This window comes from Asterias amurensis, chromosome 21 (genome assembly GCF_032118995.1).
Source record: "Asterias amurensis chromosome 21, ASM3211899v1".
Taxonomy (NCBI): domain Eukaryota; kingdom Metazoa; phylum Echinodermata; class Asteroidea; order Forcipulatida; family Asteriidae; genus Asterias; species Asterias amurensis.
In genome coordinates, this window is record NC_092668.1 from 10,858,566 (window position 1) to 10,877,851 (window position 19,286).

The 19,286-nt window shown below is 39.2% G+C and overlaps 1 protein-coding gene across 2 annotated transcripts in view; it reads left to right on the forward strand.

Moving 5' to 3' along the window:
- The window catches only part of LOC139952788 (extracellular matrix organizing protein FRAS1-like), a 167,253-nt gene that overhangs the window by 15,042 nt on the left and 132,925 nt on the right, over positions 1-19,286 (forward strand). For both annotated transcript variants that reach the window (XR_011787911.1, XM_071952003.1), the window contains exon 2: positions 6,341-6,372. Coding sequence is in view for 1 of the 2 variants with exons in the window: in XM_071952003.1 (XP_071808104.1) it covers positions 6,341-6,372 (32 nt within the window). In the remaining variant the exon portion in view is untranslated. The remainder of the gene's footprint in view (positions 1-6,340; positions 6,373-19,286) is intronic.

The following is a 19,286-nucleotide window of genomic DNA, read 5'->3' on the forward strand; positions in this document are numbered from 1 at the left end:
GAAAGTTCCCAGAAAATAAACCAATCTTTCCAAATTCCATGTTCTGATATGATGAACAAATTTGAAAATATTTATGATATGGATACTTTTTTTCTGTATGGTTGAATGTAATTCTAAATGCCTCCCTGATTTTTTGACGAAATCTCAACTGACTGCAAATACAAATGTTGCCAGCTCTGGTACACAATACACATGTGTAAATAAATGACATACGTACATGTACATAGGTCAGCCTGTGTACTTGATAAAATGCTCCCAATTTTTGTCCAAAGACCAAATACCATGCCTAGAAGTTGGATGTTGGAATTAGTTTGTTATATTCTTATGGTCTCTACTATGGTGCAGGCATTGTGCTTGTGTAAGCTAAACTCTAAGAAATGTCTTGGGACAGCCAGTGCTTGTGAAAATAAGCAGTGATGAATGTCACTGAGGAAATGTCAACTGATAAAAAATATGAGTCTCGTTATTCTAAGCTGGTGAATTTTTTTGATTATGGGTTGTCATAAAGTGATCATAAATTATCATTCCGGAGTAAAAAATAAGTTACATGTAGTAAGATATTTGTCACCAAGGTCTAGATACATACTATGCATGTTGAACTTAAAAGAAATGCACTTCTGAAGCTGTGAGACCTAGACCGCGCTCCCACTGGATCTACAATTGCGAGAACGGGATCCACAATTGCGAGATCGGGATCCCGCAACAAGATTGGTTGCAGGCTTGAAATCGCGGTCGCGTTCCCACTTGAGTATGATCGCGCATTGATCCTCCCTTTTTGGGAACGGAAGTGGGTTCAAAAGAACACTGTTTTGCTAGCAAATTGTGGGAATTGTCCAGTGGGAACGGGGTCCTAACGATTATAGGAGACATCCTAACATTAGAACCAGATAACTGAAACTCAATGTAAATAAGACATGTGATGTGCAAAATGCTAACAGGCTTATTTTGCTGGGTCTGATCGCCCTTTGCGTTCCCACTAGACTTTTGATCGCCCATTAATCCAAAAGGGCGATCAGATCCCGCTTTAATCCTACTCCCGAGGAGGATCAAAATTGCGGGGTCAGATCCTGATCGCCCTCGCGTTCCCACTGGAGCCTGTTTCTCGTTGATCGCCCTTTGATCGCCCTTTCGGGGTCTTGATCGCCCCTTTTCTGGAATTGGGAGATCAATGCGGGGTCCAGTGGGAACGGGGTTCTAATGATTATAGGAGACACCCTAAGATTAGAACCAGATAACTGGAACTCAATATAAATAATAAGACCTGTGATGTGCAAAATGCTAACAGGCTTATTTTGATTGCCACAATTGATATACAAAATTGTAATTTTTGGGGTGGAGGGAAGGGGGGGCGGTGGTGAGTAGTTGTTTGAAATTCCATTTGCAAAGACATGCTGAAACATCAGACAAAAGAAAGTATGTCTGGCTAGGCATAATTTAGATAAAACTGGGAAAACGTTTTCTTCAGCATACCGCATCCAGGAACCAAAACATGTCCAATATGCTTATTTTCTTGACATTAGATGGTAATATTTCTCTGGAGGATTGGTACTGGTATGAATTTATTTATTGAGTGGGCTTTTTGTCTGAAACGAACCATCCTTCTCACTGATTAATATGACAAATCCTGTGCTTGATTTTGTATACCGTGAAAGTCTTGCTTGTATTTTTTTAACAGCTGGTAGAGTATGCAGATTTGTGTCCTTTGCTTGGGAAAGGGAAGGTACACGTTTGGTAGTTGTCAAAGACCAGTGTCCTCACCTGGTGTATCCCATCATAACCATAAAATAACATGCCTATTATGAAAATTTGAGCTCAATTGGTCATCGGAGTTGTGAGAAAATGATGAAAGAAAAAACGAATTTGTGTGCTTTCAGTGAGAAATTACCTCTTTCTCAAAAACTACATTACTTCAGAGGGAGTCGTTTCCTGCAATGTTTTATACTATCAACAGCTCCCCAATGCTCGTTACCAAGTCAGTTTTTAAGTTAATATTTGTTTTGAGTAATAACAAACGTGTACCTTCCCTTTAAAGCAATGAGCGTGAAACCAAAGTGGTCCAAAAAATTGTTGAATATGCGCCTGACTTTCACATTCTTTTGCGGCGTGGAATGTCATCTTTGAGATGGATGGCAGGCCCATTTTCAATGCAGAACTGGAATAAATTGGATCAGTTTGAAGGGACACCTGGAACAAGACCAGGGCAATGCAGGCCATGGTTTCCAGGGCCTTTTTGGAATTCCAGTCCTGTCTATTCCCATCTATTCGAAGATGGTTTTTGAAGTCATACAAAAATTGACGTCATGTGTACTCTTAAGTAGGATTTGAAACTTTGCATGGTGGAAATATACACTATATGTGTACTCTTATCTTATCGCAGATCTCTAAATTGCGTGGGTCTCTTGTGATTTGTTGTGTATCACCCAGTAGTACTAACACTGTTAATGGACTTGAATTGTTTCCTGTTCCGCCCAGACACAACTTAGACTGACCAGCATCCTGTATTATTCAGGACCTTTCATACCTGGTAATGATCACCAAGAATAGCATTTCTATTCTAACCGCAGAAGAAAACAGCACTGCAGTCTGGTGTGATGGGTTAGGGACTTTACTAAACCATTCAGATTAAAGGAACACGTTGCCTTGGATCGGACGAGTTGGTCTATAAAAAGCGTTTGTAACTGTTTTTAAAAAAAATGCATTTGGTTGGAAAGGTGTTTTAAAAGTAGAATACAATGATCCACACAAACATGCCTCGAAATTGCACAGTTTTCCTTTTACCTCATCGACTAACACGGTCGGCCATTTATGGGAGTCACATTTTTGACTCCCATAAATGGCCGACCGTGTTAGTTCGCAAAGTAAAAGGAAAACCACGCATTTTCGAGGCAAATTTGTGTGGATCATTGTATTCTACTTTTAAAACATGTTTCCGACCATATGCATTTTATAACAAACGATTACAAACGCTTTTTATAGACCAACTCGTCCGATCCAGGGCAACGTGTTCCTTTAATCAATGTTTACAAGTGTCAATATATTTTTCAAAGTTTTGAGTGTGTGGGAGGAAAGATAAAGCTGAAAATCAAAAAGTATTTTACATGAAAAATAAGAGAAAAAAAACCCTGCAAATGTAAAAGGGGAATAATACTGTTGTACGATACAATACAATACAGTACAATAATCTTGTACAAATAACATCAATCTAAAAGTGGCAGTTGTTAAAACACTTTTAATGCCTGCCTTTTTAGGGTGTTGTACCCATCTTGTTGAGGTTTTTCAAAGTTCTGCAAACTAACAAAAACGAGTCTTTCCCACTAAACAAAATGTATGTAACTTGCTGATTTTTGTTGCCTTACTTTTACATATCAAATTCAACAGTATTAATTGAGTGATAATGCCCTCTCCTCTCGTTGTACTTTGTACGATTGATGACACTTTTTGAGTACATCAAAAATATCGCACATGAATGATAGTGGCGCTTCCATTCTGGAATACATTAAGTTTCTCTAGAACTCAAGCTGTAGATGATCGAATCGTGTCATTTGTAGTTTGTACATCTGATAGTGACATTACCTGTGCCAAACAGGACTAACATTTGTCATTAAAAGTACAGCGTACTATGTTAATGATTGGTTAAGCGGAAGTGTCTTGTTGGTCATGACGTCTCAGTGAACCGAATTAGTTTACAACTTGTATTGGAACATGGATCCTGTGTATGTAGTCCATGATTGAAATGTCTGCAATTATGTATTTGTATTTAACTCAAAGTTGCGAGAAAATGATGAAAGAAAAAAACACCCTTGTTGGACGAACTTGTGTGCTTTCATAGTGGAAGAAAAGAAGTCTTTTATTATTACATGTATAGTGAGAAATAACCTCTTTCTCAAAAACTACGTTACTTCAGAGAAAGTTGTTTCCCACAATGTTTTATACTATCGACAGCTCTCCAATGCTCCTTACCAAATCAGTGTTTATTTATATTATTTTGTTTTGAGTAATTACCAAACATGTATCTTCCCTTTAACTTCTCAAAATTTCTGCTCTTCATGTTCTTCATCCACGTTCTGCCTCCCCCCATTCTGAACCCCACTGCTCAAAAGAGATGCTTACAGCCATTGCTTGTATTCATAGGATTTCTTACAGTCTACATCTCTGTACATGTACTGTACTACAGTCACAGGATTATCCTAATTCTTTAGTGAGTTTCCCTCAGCCCCTGTGGGCTTATTTAATGCCCCATTTTATTCCCGAACAACAGGAGTAAGGATTTAGCGGAGCAATGATTTTGTCATGAAGAAAAAAAAAACGGACTTGTATCTGGTTTTGATGAAACATTAACTATGTCCCTTCAGGGGGGGACAGTAAGCCGTGAAAAACTACAACTGGCAAGAGTTTTGGAAAATATGCGTTTGAGTTGACAGTTTTTTAACAGTGGGTTTCTTGTAGTCAGATGAGTATTGTGGGTTAGGTCAATGGGTTTAAAGTAATATTTATAAGAGCGTCTTAAATTCAATTACGAGGATATTTATTTCAATGGAGGGTTGACTATACATCTACAGAGATATTGATCTTTAAAAGAAGTCTGTTTGGGCTTTTGCTCTTATATCGTTTACCTTTGACAGCTCTTGGCTCAATAGAGAAAGAAATTTTCTGATAAATTCTTCATGACTATCGACCTACTGTACAGTATCACCTATGGGCATATTATATTGTACAGTATCAATGAAATAAAAAGGGTAAACTAAAGAATACTGACCTACATTTCTTTCATGTTGTACATGTACATGTATGAACATAAATTGAAGCAGTTTGAAACAGGTGAACCAATGATGATTTTTTTTAACTGTGTTTTAAAAAAAAACAATTGCTTGAAACTTAAAAGATAAACTTGGAAGTTGAAACTAAAGAAAATCTAAATCTTAAAACTTGAACACATGTGGTATCTTTTCGCCCCATTCAAAGGATGCAGCAATAATGTGTCTTGCTTAAGGACATAAGTGTCACTACCAGGACACAAGTGTCACTACCAGGACACAAGTGTCACTACCAGGACACAAGTGTCACTACCAGGACACAAGTGTCACTACCAGGACACAAGTGTCACTACCAGGACTCGAACCCACACTCAGCTGATCAAAAACACCAGAGTTTGTTTGTGATGCTCTTATCCCTTTGGCCAAGAGGAATGGCAAACCTTTGACTGTCCCCTTGTTGACATTCAGAAAAGAAAACCCAGGGCAGATACTGTTTTATTTTGGGTGGATGGGAAGAAATGTACACACTAGCTCTATTTATACCCTGACAAGCTCACGATGATAAGGGCTTCTTGTAAATATGCCCCAGAAAGCCTTGCAAATCACGCTCACCCACACAACTCACAAGGAAAGACCGATTTGGAACCAGGGTAGAAACAATTACCAGAGGAAATCTTGACAATCCCTGTCCCTCTTTAGTCTCATGAGACTCTCATACTAGTTGTACGTCAGCACGCTTCCTCGGGAAGGGGTTTTTGCCCCGAGATACTGCGCATTGGTACCTTTGAAGCAGTATTCACCCTTAACACTACCCTGGCGTAGGTCTTGTACAAGCTGCTACAGGCTAGTAAGCGTCAACTTGCCCTATGAGCTACTAAAAACTGTCCAACTTTATTCCACAAGATGGTGGGAAAGTGTTAGTTCTCGAAGTAAAAGGAAGACCACACAATCTTGAGGGTTGTTTGTGTGAACCATTATATTAGATACTTTTAAAACATCTTTTCAACCATATTGCACATAGGTTTTTCAGCCTTGAGGCTTTATAAATTGTTCTTTATTATTATTATTTATTGTTATATAAATTTCATAACATTTTCTGAGGCAAATAAAATGCATAGTTTATGGGCTACTTTTAAAGTCAAGCTTTAAAGCATATGACCTGTCAGGGGTTGCTAGGCTGAGGTAATGTATTAAAAAGAATCTCAGTGTGTTTAAAACACATTCACCTGCCCACTGTCTGACCATTCAAATCATCCAGCTGTGGTTTTGAATGATAAACTATGCCAGCCTACAATATGTGATGAATGCATCTGCACAGTACAAACATGGTTCACCTTTTGCTTCATGACGCCTGCCGCCATGCACACAAACGGCACTTGAATGGCTTCAAATAGTCGCTCAACTCCCTTCAAGGTTTCACCAAGAGCAGGAGGGCTGATCAATCTTTGAACAAGCTGTTGAAGTATTGTTGAAGTTGCATCTGCGAGACTGGATGCAAAATTGTTCTTTTAGTCTTTAAAAAATTGCCCTCAAATTGTTTCACTCTTTAATGAATATATCTAATCTCTCATTTTTCTATATTGCAGGTAACTGCTTCTATGAAGGCTTCCAATATGGGGTAAGTACAGTTTTTCCAAATTGAGAATTTTGACTTTGGGCCTTGCATCTGACAGAAGTAAATGTGTGCGAACACATTAAATAGTCTTCACTTGGGCAAAGATACTCAGTTGGGTAACTTGTTTTGCCTCAGAATGTAGGCCTAGGCCAGGTCTGAAACAGCGGCTTAGGGTAAAGCTAAATGCTGGGTTGCGTGCGTCTGCCTATTCTTCGACACTGGCATATACTGCTCCTACAATAGACCGATCCAGTAGGCTCCGCCCACGACGCACATGTGAGCAAGAACACATGGAGCTCTCCGAGATACGCGCATGCATGTCAGACCTTATTTGTCGGACCTTCGTTGCGTTGTGATTGGTCAATACGTGGAGGCGGAGCTTAGTGGATCAGTCTATTTGTGACAGAGCCCAAGCCGTAGCTACTATTAAGCAGAGGTTTGGGAACTGCCTCTGAAGTAGAAATAACAGCACAGTATTAAAGCATCCAAAGAGTTAACCCCCTGCAATGGATGTGAGTTATTGGTTCCTTCCGTAGTGTTCTTCAAACCCTTCCTTTACACCCATCCCAGTAATATTTAGTCTGATGCTGTAACCTCTAGGTCTGCCAGGTAGTTTGTCATCACACCCAGGAGGTGGGGGGGGGGGGTGATCTGACCATGAAATCTCATGGACGCTCCTCATAGTTTGTCATCATCCCAGCACAATACTGTGCACTTTATTTAGTTGTTACGGCGTTTTGCTATGAAAACCGAAATAAATGACCTTTAAGTAACCAAGCCAGTATCTGAGCAAGGACGTCGGTTCCTTGAATTCACACATGTTGCTCTTAGTACGTGATGAAGCTGTTCCTTCCAGCGTCAACGAAGCCGGAAGCTATTTAATGATATACTGATATTTTAAATATACTTAGTACTGTACATGTAAAACCTATGTAGAGGTTCCTGGTTTTGAAAGCTACATGTAGGTATCAGGATTCCTGATCGGTCAGTGCTAGCACTAATTGGGCAAGGGTTCCTAATTTGATTTGAGACAACACCACCTCATGCTAGATTGGGTCAGATGCACTGTTTGTAATTGGGCAGGGTTATATAATTAAGCCCCTTAATTGAATAACTTGAAATACTATAGTATGCCAGAGATAACATTCTATACAGTGTAAAATCATAATGTGTGCACATACATGGACTATTCACTAAGGCGCCTGGATACATGTACATGTAGGTCTCAGATAAGATTAGGTAATGTAGCTACAGATTACATACACCTTGCCTGGTAACGGGAATGTGGCTTGTGCCATGTAAACAGTACCTGTTATACTTGTGGACAAGTCGTACAGGGACTTTTTAACAACAAAGTTTAAAACTACATTTAAACCCCCAAATTTGGTTGTTGAACAATTTTCACAAAAGTGCAAGGTTGGGATTTTGTGGGAGGAAGAGGTTGGAAGGAGGAGCGGCCAACTCTCCTTGATTCTGCCGAAAGTTCCCTGAAAATAAACAAATCTTTCCACGTTCTGATTTATAGCACAGTTAACGATTGAAACTTTTGCTCTACTCTGTAATGTTGAATGTAATACTAAGACGGAGTTTGCCCCCAAATTTGAACTGTACTATGAATGGGATGATTCTTTGAGAGGGCAAGGCTATTTTCATGTTTGCACAGGGCACTTTCAGTTGGAAAAACTTTGGAGGGGGCACAGAGGCCAAGACCAGGGGCATCAGAGGCTGTGACTTTTGTGTGGTTCCAGGCCTGCTGCTGCAGTTTTGTACATGTACCAGAGGAACCACTCAAGAATTCCAAACAGAACTGAACAGGTTGTCCGTTTTGAAAATCAGTTGCTGTAAAACGTGGGTTTTTTGGGCCCTCTGGGTGAACCATAAGTACGTTCATTGTCCTGTGTAACAAAGTGTAGGAAATGATCAACGATGCGCAGACATCATTTGGTTGTTTAATCTTAACGTAAGGGGATATGGGGGATCAGATAATTTCTTTGCGACGATTGAACTTTTGAACTTTTTCACTCAAAAGCACTGAAAGAGGTTTTATTTACTCAGCATACTGTAGTGTATGTAGTCATGTTGAGTTTGAACTGGGTCAAAAGAGATTGATAATGATCAACGCATGGCCATTCATGTGTGCATGATCGAGTACATTACAGGACTATGGGAATTTTCGTTGCCTTTTGACACTGCTAGCCTTTCAGGCCAAGAAATAACCCGAGGCACACATGCCATGACGCTGTGTGCTTTAGCTGTGGTGCCCTTTGCAAAGTTGCAATTCAAATGTACATTTTTCTCATTGAAGTGCCCCCTTATCAGAAGGTATTGCTGTGCCCCTTCAAGGGTGAAGGTTAAAGACACTGGACACTACTGGTAATTGTCAAAGACTAGTCTTCTCACTTGGTGTATCTCAACATATGCATAAAATAACAAACCTGTGAAAATTTGAGTTCAATTGGATGTCGAAGTTGCAAGATATTAGTGAAAGAAAAAAACACCCTTGTCATACGAATTTGTGTGCTTTTAGATGCTTGATTTTGAGACCTCAAATTCTAAATCTGAGGTCTCGAAATCAAATTTGGAGAAAATTACTTCTTTCTCGAAAACTACGTCACTTCAGAGGGAGCTGTTTCTCACAATGTTTTATACCTTCAACCTCTCCCCATTACTGGTCACCAAGAAAGGTTTTATGCTAATGATTATTTTGAGTAGTTACCAATAGTGTCCACTGCCTTTAAGGGTGACAAGAGATAACCCTGCCCATAAAATAAAATTCAATATGGCTGCTCCAAGATACAGGGTCTATATAATCAAGCGTTGCTGCCCAAGGATTGAAACACAACTTTCAAGGTGGATAATGATAGTGGCTTCTTAGTGGCTTCATTGATATCAATGACATGACAGGCACCTTCATGCCCCCTGGTCATTGCCTTGGTGCCCTTGAAATGCCAATAGCAGTAGAAACTTACGATTTCCTCACAGGTGCTCTTTACCTAGGAGAAAGTGTCTTGGTGCCCTTGCCCTTTCAAAAGAATCATACAGGCCCGCCATGATTACAAAGCCTTTAAGAAACGCAACTTGTTGGTGGACATTGACATTGTGGAGTTGTCTGGGGCTGATGACTTCCAATGACCTTTGGCGGGCAACGATGACCTCAGGACATGATGACCTCTGGGACATCTAAACAAGGGGTCATAGCCAACTCCTAACAATCACATCCTTATCATGGGACATTATTGTCTTCATGCTTGATCTACTTTGTCTAGTCACCCTTCCTTCACATTGGCCTCAAACCCCAGAGTTAGATGAGTCCTTATCATCGCCAAATTAACGAGGAATGACAGGAATTAAAAAAATGGATGTGATTCGTGGAGGGGTTTCCGAGGTCCATGGAGGGGTTTCCGAGATCCATGGAGGGGTTTCCGAGATCTGTATAGATGTCTGTACTCTTGGCTTGAAGTGTAATAGATGAGATGTAAGCAGAACAGATGGTCCAGAAATAAACATGTAGACTTTAGAAAGCATTATTACCATCCATCATAGTGTTAGCCAGAGGGGTGTCTAGGTGTCTTCAGGACACCATGTTTTAAATATGGACGCCCAGTTTTAAAATTTCCACCCTTCCCTTAATACAAAATTTTGGCTAAAGTTATTATTATTTTTATTTTGCAAGCTAGATACATGTGTTTAGGTCCAAATGTAAACATGGCAGAATTGTTTTTAGAAATAGTGATGGAACCCACATGAACAATATGGGAACGTACAACTTGTTGACCTTGTTTATGTGTGGGCCTACATTTCTTGTAGAATCTTGTTTTATACTGTGAGAAACTGAAAATGGAGGTGTACCTTTCTGGTCATATGCGTTCCAGAATAAGCGTTTATTTTCGTTGGTAAATTGACCGCTGATAGAAGGCAAGGACCTATCAAAACAGTCCTGCGGTGACCCCCCATTAGCAGACACTCGATGGAGTAACAGTTGGTTGCTACAAAGACTGACCGTAGGCTCAGCAAGGAGCCAATTCCCACTCGGACCATCCTGGGTCGATGTCGTTGAGCAGAAAATATTGCTTTGAAACCATTTTGCTGTTTTTAAAGGCAGTGGACACTATTAGTAATTACTCAAAATAATTATCAGCATAAAACCTCACTTGGCAACGAGCAATGGGGAGAGGTTGATAGTATAAAACATTGTGAGAAACGGCTCCCTCTTAAGTGACATAGTTTTCGAGAAAGAAGTAATTTTCCACGAATTTGATTTCGAGACCTCAAGTTTAGAATTTGAGGTCTCGAAATCAAGCATCTGAAAGCAAACAACTTTGTGTGACAAGAGTGTTTTTTCTTTCATTCATACCTCGCAACTTTGACGACCAATTGAGTTAAAATTTTCACAGGTTTGTTATTTTATGCATTTTTGTTTAGATACACCAAGTAAGAAGACTGGTTTTTGACAATTACCAATAGTGTCCACTGTCTTTAAGCAAAATGAGCTGGATACCAGTCACAAAATGTACGTGTGGCATGGTCTTTTTGGCTAGTACAATGTACAAGATTTGCTTGCACTGTGCTACAAGTTTGGCCCTAAATCTTTTGATCACCATTGCTCTGTTTTGTTTTCTTCACCAAATGTGATTCTCACTTTTTTTATATAAGCGTTTTCACCGTTTTCACGAACCAACAAATGTATATAAACAAAGTCACAACATTTTGTGAATTTTTTTTTATAGAAATTCTTGGTGTATGTTGTTTTTGAAATTTTCAGCAAGTTTCAGGATCAAACTGTAAACACTTAGTTGTTTTTGTAATTACACTAAATAGCATCATGGCCAACAAATCACTCCGTAGATCTGCCATTTTCCAATGAGTAACATAGCACTGGCACTTGAGCTCTCTAATCTTTCTTTTTTTTTAAATTGATACTTTTGCTGAGGGACCTCAAACAGACTAGCAGTGCCTTGGCTGTGACAAACAAGTTATGCCATAATGTTTTATGAAAAATGTAGTCTTAAGTCTTAGTTTAGTTTCATTTGATAAATCAACGCCCTTTGATTCCTTCGTGTACGAGACCTTTCCATGGTGAAAACACTTTCTGAGAGGTCACAATAATGCAGCCTAATTTTTGAAATCAGGTCATAACCGTATTGCCACATTCCCTTTAAAGGGTTTTGATACCTTTTGTAGGTATATTTTTACCAAGATTAATCCCTACTGACTGTGAATGAATATAATATAATTTACCTGTAGAAGTTTCAGCTTCATTAGGGGTAAAGTGTTTGAGAAAAAACAGAGGTGAAAATCACAGAGCGACATTTTCAGGAGAGTTGCGTAAATCCGTTTTACATGCTAAAATAGTTTTAGCCTCATTGAGACGAAAATTATTCTCATGAAATTGTACACATTGCTAAAAAACTACATCACCTCATCAAGTAATATTTTGATGGAAGTTCCAATCGCCATTTAAAAAGAAACTGTGTTTAAATTGACTAGGTTTAATGTAAATCTGTGGACTTTTGTGTTTTGCGTCGTACAAAAAGTACCCAAATCTTTTAAGAGAGCAGCTTGGGGTGAAACAGTATGAGGTACCACCTTCAATTGACCCCCTAGCCCTCCATCAATTATAACATACTGCGCATGAAAGTGACATACATCATAAACCAATCCTTGCAAATTTATCACTGCTTGGTGATCATCTTTGACCTCCGAAGACATACACCTAACACCCATGTAGTGTCCCTTGTTTACATGCCATCGGTACCCCGTAAAATTGCTAGATCGATCCTCCCTGACACTCAGTTTAACCCAAGACCCAAGAGTTCGCGCTGTAAAAACGGAATCGGCAGAATTGCGGTGCCATGTTCCGAAACACCCCAGACTTGTTGCGGATCATCGGGGAAAAACAGTGAGGGAATTATTGTTTTTTCACCTTGAGTGGAGTCGAAGCTTGATCGGTCACCCGTTAAATCAGAAATGGTTTATGTCCAGAGAGTTTCCGCGGTCTGAATAAAGGGACATGCTCACAACATCCGCTCAGTTGTAGAAATCCATGTTGACTCTCCCTTTATTTGGAGAGGTATTTAAGTGTGAAAATGCAGAGGAGGGTCCCGTGGTTGGTGACTTGGCTGGGTTTGTAAGGTTCAGAGCAAAGGGTTTGCGATTCAGGCAACGAACAATCCGAAACAGATGTAACTTGGTGACCTTTTTTTCGCTGTTGTGTTTGTCGATAACTAGAATCATTTGATATTGCAATTAAAATTGGTTACGTATCATTGAGCGAATCAATGGGAAAGTTAGTCAAACATGTAGCACCAATTCATTCAATCACAATTTGATAACATGGCACACCTCAATTTTTGTAATTAACAAAAACTGAATCTCTATAGTTTTGCCTTTGAGGTGTGCGATAACTGAAAAATTTCAGTGGGAGGAAAAACCCAAAGGGGGAAAACCCATGCAATCGGGTAGGGACTTAAACCCCCTCTCATTTTGATTGATCTAAGCATGGAGGAAGGAAAGGGCCTGCTAAGCACACAAATTTGCTTAGCATTAAATTTCTTACTTGATAAAAACAGGATAACCAACCAAATTTTGATGTGTTGCATATTGCTTGTTACTGGTATTCAGATGTTGTTTTCTTATTGATCCTGAAAATCACGTGGAAATTTGGTTGGTAATCCTGTTTTTATCAAGGAAGAAATTTGATGCGCAGAAAATTTGTGTGCTTAGCAGCTCTATGAAATTTGGCCCAGGTCTAAGCCTTATGGTCGAAGCATGAAGGTCTAACTTGAATCTTGGAAGAAGTACTTTCCTCCATGCTTGAGTCAAGCCAAAGTCTATCAATGACGCCATTTTGTCTGTTGTTAACCCACATCCTCCGGACTTGGAGTATTTTCGGTATGTATAATCCATTACCCTGAAGGCATCCCTGAGTGACACTCCTCATTAACCCATAGATGCCTACTTGCCTCTAGGCTTGATGATGTCTTATCATTTATTACATGTCTGCTGTACCCTAATTACTGTAGCTACTGGTATAAGACCATGAGATGCAAGACCCAAAGGAGGCCATCAATTATTTCTTGGGGTTAGTGTATTTTTACCTGATGTGAACTTGTGTTTAAATATAAACTGATAACGCCTAAAAAGGAATGGCTCTCAGTATTTTTTTCAGCAAAGTTTTCAAAAAATATTTTCAAGAAATTCTGAAAAAATATGCACATTGTTTGTGCCGTTGCAGTGAGAGTAGCAAACCAAGCAAAGCAGTGAAAAAACCATGACATCGCGATACAGCTGCCATTTGATGTTGTTAATTTTGAAGAACAAGTGTGGAAATATAGTTTTTTTGTTAATTTCATATTTACAAGAAAAGAATGTTTCTGAATGATGCTTAAACCAAACAACTAGAGGCAGTGAAACTAGACGCAGTAAAACTGATCAGGGGGTTGATTTCACCAAGATAGGCCTAACTTAAAGGAACACGTTGCCTTGGATCGGTCGAGTTGGTCTTTGAAAAACGTTTGTAACCGTTTTTTATAAAATGCATATGGGTAGAAAGATGTTGTAAAAGTAGAATACAATGATCCACACAAACATGCCTCGAAATTGCGTGGTTTTCCTTTTACCTCATCGACTAACACGTCGGCCATTTATGGGGGTCAAAATTTTGACTCCCATAAATGGCCGACGGTGTTAGTTCGCACAATAGAAGGAAAACCACGCAATTTCGAGGGAAACTTGTGTGGATCATTGTATTCTACTTTTAAAACATCTTTCCAACCATATGCATTATATAAAAAACTGTTACGAACGCTTTTGTTTTGACCAACTCGTCCGATCCAAGGCAACGTGTTCCTTTAAAACTTTTAAAAGCAGTGGACACTGTTGGTAATTACTAAAAATAAAATTATCATAAAACCTTTCTTGATTACGAGTAATAGGGAGAGGTTGATAGTATAAAACATTGTGAGAAACAGCTCCCTCTGAAGGGACAGAGTTTTCCAGAAAGAAGTAATTTTCAACGAATTTGATTTTGAGACCTCAGATTTAGAATTTGAGGTCTCAAAATCAAGCATCTGAAAGCACACAACTATGTGTGACCATGGTGCGACAAGGGTGTTTTTTCTTTCATTAATATCTTGCAACTTTGGCGACCGACTGAGCTCAAATATTCACATGATTGTTATTTTATGCATATGTTGAGATACACCAACTGTGAAGACTAGTCTTTGACAATTACCAATAGCGTCCAGTGTCTTTAAAAAGAGTTATTGAAAACTTATGGCTAGTCCTTACTTTTTTTTCTGGTGACAGTTTTACGTCGACCGTAATAAGGAAGAGAGGATTTGACAAGTAATTTATTTTGTCCCAGCACTTTCCCTTAAAGGTGTTTGTGTATACTCACCCTATTTAAACATGAGTACACGATAATCCACCACTTTCCTGAAGATAAAGTTGTACCATGTGTTAATCATTTAGCTCTCCTCCATGTTCGTTTGGGAATTTTTTGTCGTCTTTACAGACTTATTTTTGGGATGGAGGTAAAAAAAAAAAAAACTTTGTGTAATGGAGTTTTTAGTGTTCCTAGGGGAGCAATGACACAGATTAATGAGGGGTTCATGTATCTTGGGTTTTTTAGTTTTGAAAGTTATACTTGATTGATAGGGTAGTGCTCTTAATGTAACGGGTTGGAATTTGCAGCAAGGGTCAATGTATTGTACCATGACTGGTTGAATTTGAGTCGAGTCACGCTGAAATTGAAAGCAAGAATAGTGGCATTGCAAACATCTTTTTAATTTTAGTTGGAAAAAGTAGGGTGTGAAGCCAGGTAAAAGATGCTGCGTACATTTTTCGACTGATTTGATTAGAAAGTTTAGATTTTATGAAGCTATTTTGTATAGTTTTGAGAAAGGTACAAGCTTTTATTTATTGAGGTATTGCACGCTGTACAAACTTTCAAGCTGTTAGTAATGGCAGCTTTGTTCATAAGCTTTGACACAGGGCAATTTAGCGCTCTTGCGTATTCCAATTATGGAATATTCTTCCTGTGTGCACATCACCGCTTCAAATTTTCGGCAACATCTCAAAAACACTACCATCTCTGAAAAGGAAATTTTCACCAGTTAGTTTGATTGTATATAGATACACTTATATAGGATTAACCAAACAGTTACACAAATCATGGTGTGAATTCCCTTTAAATCTCACTGTGATTGCATTGAGATTCTAAACTCCAGGAGAATACTATAGGAGGTGTACAGTTCATGGACATTAAGATCAGGCAATTATTTTCATACCAGGCATGAATGCCGCTTAGGAATTTTATCTAAACACCTGAGAGTGAGACCATGCATATGACCATGGAGCAACACTAGCCATGGCATGTTCAACCTTATTAGTATTGGTAGTGCCACTGTTCCTTGCTCTATGCGTAGTACTCGCCAAAGAGTTTGCTCTATGCTAAGCTGGTCTGTGATCTACTCATGCTATGCTCTATGGTGCTCATGTATTCTATTTGTTACATTCCTGTTGAGACTTTGTTCTTTCCTCGGTCTACGTACTTGACATCCTCTCAACTGCTTTGTGTACAAATTCCCCTCTAGAACAGCACCAGTCTTTAGGATATCCCCATGGAGACATTTTGTTTTCCAACTTATTTTTTTGGCCTAAGGTAGCGAAGTAGCGAATATTAATAAAACACCTCAACTGAGCACAAGCAGAGATATATGAGAGAATTCCTTAGGTTTGCATGTCCTCAAATTTTGAGAGATTTTGTTTTTTCGAAGAGAGATGGTTTTGCGACAGTAATGATGACATCTGCGCATGCGTCGACTTTGAGGACGGTCGTCCCTCAATTTCTACCACAGTATCTGGGATGAATCCGAGTTAAGCTGAAAACGACACCGTTTGGCTGAAAACTACATGTACCAATAGGGCCTACTGTCACAGAACCATCTGTCGTTAAAAATGAAATCTCTCTATTAACCTAAACAACAGCACCGGGTGAACTTTTTTGGTAAACAAGTTCAGCGATTGTCACTTGGACAAGTGTTTCTTTGAGATGCATCAGGTAAAAGCTTTATGCACCAAGCCTCTGGAATGGCTCTTTGTTCTTTATCTTATCTTTGCTTTAAATATTCTGAAAATGACAGGTAACACCAGAAAATCTGGTCATTTCATCAACAGTAAGTCGTAAATTCTCTATTGAAACCTATAATAAGCTGGTTTCTTTGTAGGAATATTAATTTGACCTCCAAACGTGGTATTCATGTATCTGTGTGTCCGTCATCTGCATTTTGAGTTCGGAGAACAGGTTTTGGAAAGCTTACTTCCTGTATGCTTGAAATAGTGCAGTCAATGAATGTAAAGCATGCATTTCAACCGATTCATTCGCCATCTGTGGTGTGTGCATTTATACAACATAGCTTTCTTTTTGAGGCCCTGCACCGGAAGTCTCCAACAAGACTCGAGAGGCTTGAAAAGATGTCGTACATTATTGAGGACAGAGGTACACCGTTTTTGGAAATGTGAAATGCCATCAACATTTTAGGTGCACGTGTATAATTGTCAAAGACCAGTCTTCTCACTTGCTGTATCTCAACACATGCATAAAATAACAAACCTGTGAAAATTTGAGCTCAATCGGTCAATCAAAAAAAAAAATTGTCTGGTTCCTATTTGCTAAATGATTATTAGCATATTCAATACAAGGAACATGACCAAGATGGGGACGACATGATAAAGGTCTATTATAGGGGTTATTCCTTCTGCATATAGACATTTTCGAAAGAAGTTTCGGCAATATCTTAAAAACACGGCAATCAGACTGTTCCAAACAACAGGGGTACAGTGGGTCGAGGGGGTTGTGGGAGTTTTAGAACAACCCCTCTTTTGCTTGTCTCCAAGACCTATTTAAAAACTGTTAGGCCCCGTATTTCATATTCTCCACAATATCCCAGAAAGTGGCCGCCTTGAAGTACGAGTTAGGAATAAATATTCTCAAGCCATGTGGTTCCCAGCTGAAGGTCATCACACTGAGCGCGCCCCAGCCGCCCTGCTGCTTCCACATGTATTTGGTGTCATTGCTGTTTGAACTCGTAAGACTCTACCCAATTGTATAATTTTTAATGAAGTAAAATTGTCCAGGTAAAAAGTTCACGGCCAAATTGGTGTATTTTGGGGGGCGGGGCATATAAACAAAAGTTTACATGAACTGTGGGAGAGTGCTACATGCATCTGTATGCTCTTCAACTTTAGTTTTTTCCCCCCAAGTGTAAAAGCAGCATTTGCCCTAAAACGTTTTTTTTAGTGACTGACGAGCTCATTTTATGAGTCCCTATCACTATCAGCTTTTTCACTGATCCATATTTCAGAAAGTAGGGATACTTTTCAACACTGAACTAGCCAGCCGGACCACTCGTAGTGGATTTTGACCGGTCTTGTGGTGCTCAAACTAGCATTTGGCCAACAGACCACTGTTAAGGACGCTATAAAAATAACAATGATTTTAATTCAAGTTTATTTAATTGGATTGGAGCTGTGTCAACAAATTACCCTGATTAAGGCATTTTTGTATTTTTGTTCCCCCAATGCAGATATCGTTTATTTACTACGATTTCCCCATAGGTTTACTAGGATTGTCACCTGTAGTTCAATCAGTGCCAGCTTTACCAAGATTTGATCCCTTCCCTCAATGATGGTATACAATAAAATACCTTTATCAAGATAGCTTAAGGTGACAAGGACCGCACCTTGTATTCTACCCTTAGCTTAAAGAAATTTGCCAAATGGATCAAAGAAAAAAAACAACTGCCTTCTGCATTGTATTTGAATTTATCGTTTTCTCGTAAACTTTTATGACAGATTCATCCTTCAAAAATATGCAGCCATCGCTATTTGCCGAATGCCGGTTGAAAAGAATGAAAAACAAACTCCCTCCAGTTGTCAAAATGTCTTTTGTCATTCTGGATAATATAATCCTATTAACTCAATCCTTTTCCAAACAGACAAACCTTAAGTGTACCCCAATTCCTAAGCTGCAGATAAAACACTGTTATGCGCAAGGTACCAGAGGCTGCTGAGAAACGGAGACACACAAAAATCTTTTTTTGTTGCTTTGGGATTAAGAAGAGGAAGAAAAAAAATCAACCACAGTTTTGTGGTATGTTGTGAAAAATAGTATGTGAAACACTTTCAGAGCTTAAGTGGGCAATGATGTGCCCTTTTATGCGTTCGTTTTAGTAGTTGTTGTTGTCCAGTCACCGTCTCAACTCTTGTTCAGATAAATCCGAGATTTCAATTTCAGACGACAGGTCTGCCGACACAACCACCGCGACGGGATTTTGTTTTTTTGTTAAAGTGCAGCCGATTCTTTTGCCCTTTTACAAATATTCGTTGATCCCTCTGTGCGTCCATCCATTCCCCCCACCTGGAAAATCCGATCAGCAAATAAATCTGAGAGGGGTAGAGAAATGTTTGGTAAGTCACTAGGGATTCAGAGTGACACGCCAAATCTAAACCCCACTTTTCAGACGTCAAGAGGTCTTGAGAAAGACATCTTTAGTCTTCCAAAGAGAAGCTTGCACTCCTTTTTTTTTTAGGGGGAGGCTTATTTTGTTTCCTTTCTTCTTGGTTTCTGTGTGGCATCTCTATAGAATTTCCCTCCTCGGATAAATCTGAGATTGGAGCAGATTACTCCAAAACAAGAGCAAATCTGCAAAAAGATTTGTCCAACTGATTCATTGCCCTTTTTTTGTGTTGAGGCAACCGTTGCGTTTATCGCTGAGTCTCTGTTTCTTGTGGGGGTGTTTTGAGTTTTTTGGTTGAGCATAAAAGAGGGTAGAGTTGTTGAGGATTCGTCTAATAATAGCAACTGGTCTCCTGTGTTGCAATTACTGTCTTGGAGATTGGGAGTAGGTAGGATG